Raw genomic sequence first — 5454 nt, 5'->3', positions numbered from 1 at the left:
ATGATGATGATGATGATGATGATGATGATGATGATGATGATGATGATGATGATTTGGACCATGGTAGTGAGGGAAGCTCGAGACCTAAAGCTCTAAATCTAAATATGCACTGCGTGAACTCAGCTCATTGTGCACTCAAACTAATAGACTGGCTTCTTTTGCCAGTGTCCTTCTCAAAAACACCGAGTTTCAGAATACATGTACCGTTGGTGTGGAGACTAACTTAACGGTCTAAAAGTTAGTTGCACTAGTACTCTAGAGAAGTAATGTACCAGCGTCACGAAACAGGCGTGTGTGGTATAGCGGTTAGGCCATTTGCCATCGCATGCAGCGGACCAGCATTGTGCCGATATAATCATAACTATTGAGACAAATGTGCAACCGTTGAAAAAAAATGCTCGTGAAAATAAAGAAGGTGTGATAAAAGAAACAGAACGTGTGAGTTACTCGTCTAAGAAAATTTGGTGATCAAAAATTTATATTACATAGATTTGGTAAGAGAATGCTAATTTAGCAGCGTTTGTGGTAAAGGAAACGATAGTGTCCAGTCAGAATTGCAAACATAGGGTTGGCAGAAAATGTGTGCTTCCTCTAAGGAAGATTGTTTTCGACCCATCAAGAAAAACGACACGTTTTTAGCCAGAATAAGATGAATAGAACAAATGAATTTATATTGCTTAGTCCATACGCGTTAAGATTTCTTTCTTGGCTTTTCCAAAGGTAAAGGGAGAATATTTTTTTAAAAAGCAAACTGAGAGTGAAAAAAGCAGGGAGGACGAAAAACAGAGAGGGGAAATGTTGCGAGGTTGAGATATGGCGATGGTAGCCCCGAGAGCCACTTAATTACTCACGACGGATTGGCCGCGTTTGACACTCCTGAAGTGTCGTGGCTTCCGGTTAAGAGCTGGTTTGAAAGTAATAGCTTCCGGTCAATAGTAGGTGCGGTTTGCGTATTAACATTTAACTTCGTGTATTTTATATCAAATACTCTTAGCCCAACAGATGGTAGCGACGTCATAGCTTACGTGATGACGGGAGCGGGTCATGATGTTTTGATGTGCAATCAACAATCTTTGTCAAAAAGCAAGCAATGTTTTTAAAAGTCTTAACAAACAGTTGGCGGTTCGAAATACAGTCATAGCAATGATATTTGTAGTTTCACCCTCGCATTCACGTTTCTCCAGAGGAAATAAACTGGGCTCTTTGGGGGTGCAAATTGTAAAGTCGCAAAATAAAGGTATATTATTCATGTGTAAAAAAAGTACTGGAGTGATAAAGCTAGGCCTAGTGCGCTTCTCCCAGGATAATTCGAATAACTTTGACTTATTGGTTTTTGCGCTTTATACGCTCTCTTAATAAAATACTCAATCTGGGAGCGGTCAAATACTGATTTATTGCATTTCATGCGAGCACCGTGAGTTAAACTTACATATCAAGTTATAATGAGTAACTTATCGGGAGTTTCTTTTTTGTTTGTTTTTAGCATAGCAAGTACAAAAAGTACCACAAACAGAAGAAATAGATTTAATTGACAAAGACGATATCCCCCGTCACTGGCACTAAACATCTTCCTGAAAGGCTACCCTGTTTTGCCCTAGGCCTACAGATGTGAGCTTTGGGGAATGTAAATCCCACCAGATATTGCGAGCAATTTCACAATTATTCGCCGAAAAGTTTCCTCAGAGCTTTAGTTATGTATGCATTTTTGTAAAACCAAACCTGAAACATTTGTTTCGATAACTGAAAATAGAAAATATACAAACAAAATAAAACAAAACCTAAGAAAAAGGCCAACAGGGGTCCTGACATGTATTGTCCTTCTTACTGACTTTGAGCTAAATGCTGTCATGAGCCCTTCGGCACATTTGAACTTTTAAAAATTGAAATTAAAATAATGTTTTTCTTTTTTTTAAGGGGTGGGGGGAGGGGGGTTCAGATATCGAATCCAATACTTCAGACTTCTTTTAAAGGAGAAGCATAATATAATGTTAGATGATGTGGGAGATCTGCTTTACCGCTTTGTGCTGTAGTTTTGGTAAGGTATTTAAATCTTTGACACAAAAATGAATATTATATAGATTTAATCATCATTCTTTTAACATCTTCGCTGCAGTGTGTACGTGTGTACTCACTTGTCTTCTTCCATACTGGTCCACCTACTTTATTTTCTATTGTTTTATATAGGATATGTTTGAGGATTTATTTACAACTTGTATAGTTTCTTTGTCCTAATAAGGGGAAATATGATTATTAGCGCTGTCTGTCTGTCTGTCTGTCTGTCTGTCTGTCTGTCTGTCTGTCTGTCTGTCTGTTTGTCTGTCTGTCTGTCTGTCTGTCTGGCTGTCTGGCTGTCTGGCTGTCTCTCTATCCATCTGTCCTTCTGTCCATCTGTCTGTACGTCTGTCTGTGTGTCTGTCTGTCTGTGTGTCTGTCTGTTTATATATCTCAGTAATATTGTTCAATATGTACAAGCATATATACATAATTTATATATATATATATATATATATATATATATATATATATATATATATATATATATATATATATATATATATATATATATATCTAAATAAACTAGGGTTCATCTCGGTAAAATTATGTATGTATATAGAGTTGGATTTTGTATTTCTTTATTTAAAGAAATTAATTTAGGTTTTATATATATAATATGTGTGTATGTATAAATACATATAGATTTATGTTTTATTTATATATAGATATGCATGTATATATTAAATATATGTATATATATACACACACAGACACACACACACACACACACACACACACACACACACACACACACACACACACACACTCACCTACCCACACAGGCATGCCCTGTCCTATACATGGAGAGGGGGAGAGCGAGTTCAAGATAGAGAGATGGAGAGCAAGAGGAGGAGAGAGAGTGAGAAAGAGGGAAGGTGGGGGAGAGAGAGAGAGAGAGGAGGGGGGGAGGGAGGGGAGTAGGGGATAGGGGGAGAGAGAGAAACTGAAATTGGCGCAAGTCTTTGAGAATGCAATCACAAAGGTATACTCCCCTTTGTCCCCAGTCTTCCTACCTTCCCCCCTCGCTCACGTCAAGCGTAGCTCTAAATACATTGGCCTGCGAGATAAGGGGCCAGGCATACTTTCATGAATGAAGGAGGGGGTGTAAGTGAAGGAGTCTGTGCTGGAAACAATGCTCGATCCGTGGACCTCTCAGCACTATGTCTCGAGTTTCAGCACGCTCTTTCCGAGTCCTAATGCTTGAAAGGGCACCAACCATAGACATGGCAATTAGCGCCAACAACCTATGACAACTCGTAATGAAAATGCAGCCTCTTGGGAGTGGAATTGTCATAGCGCTAAGCCTGAACATTTCATTCGTCTCCCTCCCCTCTGCACTACTTTGAAGATATTCCTTTGCATTGTAACATAGTGTTTAAGTGTGAATAACACTGGTATCAGTTTAGTTTCACAGTTGGTCTACATCTTAAACTGTTTTGCAGGCACCGTGGAAAAATGAAAACTGTTATACATTTTTAATTTCTTGTTGCCTGCCAAACCCAATGACGACAATCTGAAGCTTTTGATGGTGCAATTTCTTGTTTCTTAAACCAATCGCAGCACGAGATTTTCTTTTAGACGTCACTAGCAGAGAACTTTTTTCTCTCAATGGCCTCTGGTGTCCCATGTCATCGTGTTGTAACCCAACGCGCGGAGTAATTCATCAGTATCCTGCACGCGCCACAAGCTCTTGACCAATCAGGCCCCAGAATCGTGTTTATGTTGCTCTCGTAGGCACTGAGAGTGGTTCCCAAAACGGAAGGCAGGCAATCAAAATGAGGATGTGTGTAGGGGGGGCACTCGAGACTACTACTTAAGCAATGTTCAGAGACCTCAGTCACAAACATAATTGCATTCACAGCGAGAAACGTAAGCAAGACCAAAAAGATAACTTTGTGGTTACAGGAATTCCAACTTTACTAATGCATCGACAATCTCAAAGTAATAAATAGCTGAATCGTGTTTCTAAAATTTGAACATTCGAAAATATCTCTCAATCCATTAATTACTGGAGTGCTTACTATTACTCCTAGAAAAACTAACATAAAAATTCAGTCACCCGGTTTTGTTCTTACTTACTTTTTAAAATGTCAACCATCCGAGCAAAGTCAAGCTCATTTGCTCCGCTCACTACCCGGAGTTTACTTCCAGATAAACTGAGTACGCTTCTCATTAAATTCCTCCTCGTTTGCTGCTTATGCTTCCTTGACCTTTGCCAAGCAGACAAGAAGTCCTTGCTGAGAGACATCGACGTGTTGGCGTCTGAGCTTCCAGGCACCTACAGCAATGTCCGACAGTACCGCCAGCACGCACAGGGACCGACCCCGCCAGGAAGACGGCCGATCCTGCTGAGATCCGAGCTGTACCGAATCTCCTCCCCGCTCTTCAACGACTCGTTAACTCTGTACTTCCAAGACTTCACCCGATTCCAAACTACGCCATTCCGGTCCGGATTTTACAGCTTTGTGGCTGATACCAAAAGTAACTCAATACGAATGAAAACGTACAGACTTCGAAAAGGCGTGTTTCTGCCCAGGCAAGGGGTTTTAGGACGCAACGCTTCCAAGGCGAACCAGCAGCATCTTGATTCTTGGCAGGATACAGACGTTATTTCCTCGGATCTGTTCAAAGTGTACGACATCGACACGCAGAGCCCGCGTACACACAGTGCCTGTGATATGTTCTGGAAGAGGATAGCACGCTACTCTTTTGCAGGGGTCACGGGACCAGTGTGCCTAGCCTCGCTGGGCAGGGATAAGGTGAGAACTTGGATGTCGAAATGGAGCTCAATTATGACGACATTTCATATTTATTAAGATAAGAGAGATAATATGATACTCTATTGTCCCAGTGATAAATTATTATTGGCTGAAGAGAAGTGCTAAAAATACTGTGCATCAGTTACAACAAAATGCAACGTTTGGAAATAATGCTTCGTCTAGCTTGAGTTTACTGGGTGAATTATTTCCATAGCAATCTGGTGATCTTTGACGAACATTGAAGAATCCAATATAAAATGGGTTGTGGGAGATAGCCTTGATCACCGTTTTTCTCAATTTGAATTTATTGGTTATAGTTATAATCATTTATCCCCCACCCTAAAAAGAAACAATTGAACGCTATCTAGACCCTTTGTGAGCTTATTTACTTCAGTTTTCTGTCTCTTGGTTTGTGGCTGGAGGGCACAACTGTTCTTTGCGCTGTTTCTGTTTTATTTAACATACAATGTTTCTATCATTGTCGACTGCCAAACGTCAACTCGATTATCTACAAAGAGGGTTCCTTTAAAAAAAAAAAAACAGCCTCATCTTGCAATGCCAGATGCAAAACTGTTTCTTTTTAACCCCCTCCCACCCCACCCCCACCCCTTCTCTCTCTCTCTCGCTCGCTCTCTCTCTC

At 40.4% G+C, this 5454-nt stretch overlaps 1 protein-coding gene across 1 annotated transcript in view; it reads left to right on the top strand.

The window, feature by feature from the left end:
- Window positions 1-3388: 3388 nt before the first annotated feature.
- Window positions 3389-5454, top strand: part of LOC101857298 — an 8914-nt gene continuing 6848 nt past the window's right edge. The window contains exon 1 of the mRNA XM_005090451.3: window positions 3389-4814. Coding sequence (XP_005090508.1) covers window positions 4143-4814 — 672 coding nt within the window. The 5' untranslated portion in view covers window positions 3389-4142. The remainder of the gene's footprint in view (window positions 4815-5454) is intronic.

This window comes from Aplysia californica, unplaced genomic scaffold (genome assembly GCF_000002075.1).
Source record: "Aplysia californica isolate F4 #8 unplaced genomic scaffold, AplCal3.0 scaffold00017, whole genome shotgun sequence".
NCBI lineage: Eukaryota > Metazoa > Mollusca > Gastropoda > Aplysiida > Aplysiidae > Aplysia > Aplysia californica.
Note: the sequence above shows the minus strand (reverse complement) of the source record. Positions and strands in the feature narration are given on the sequence as shown.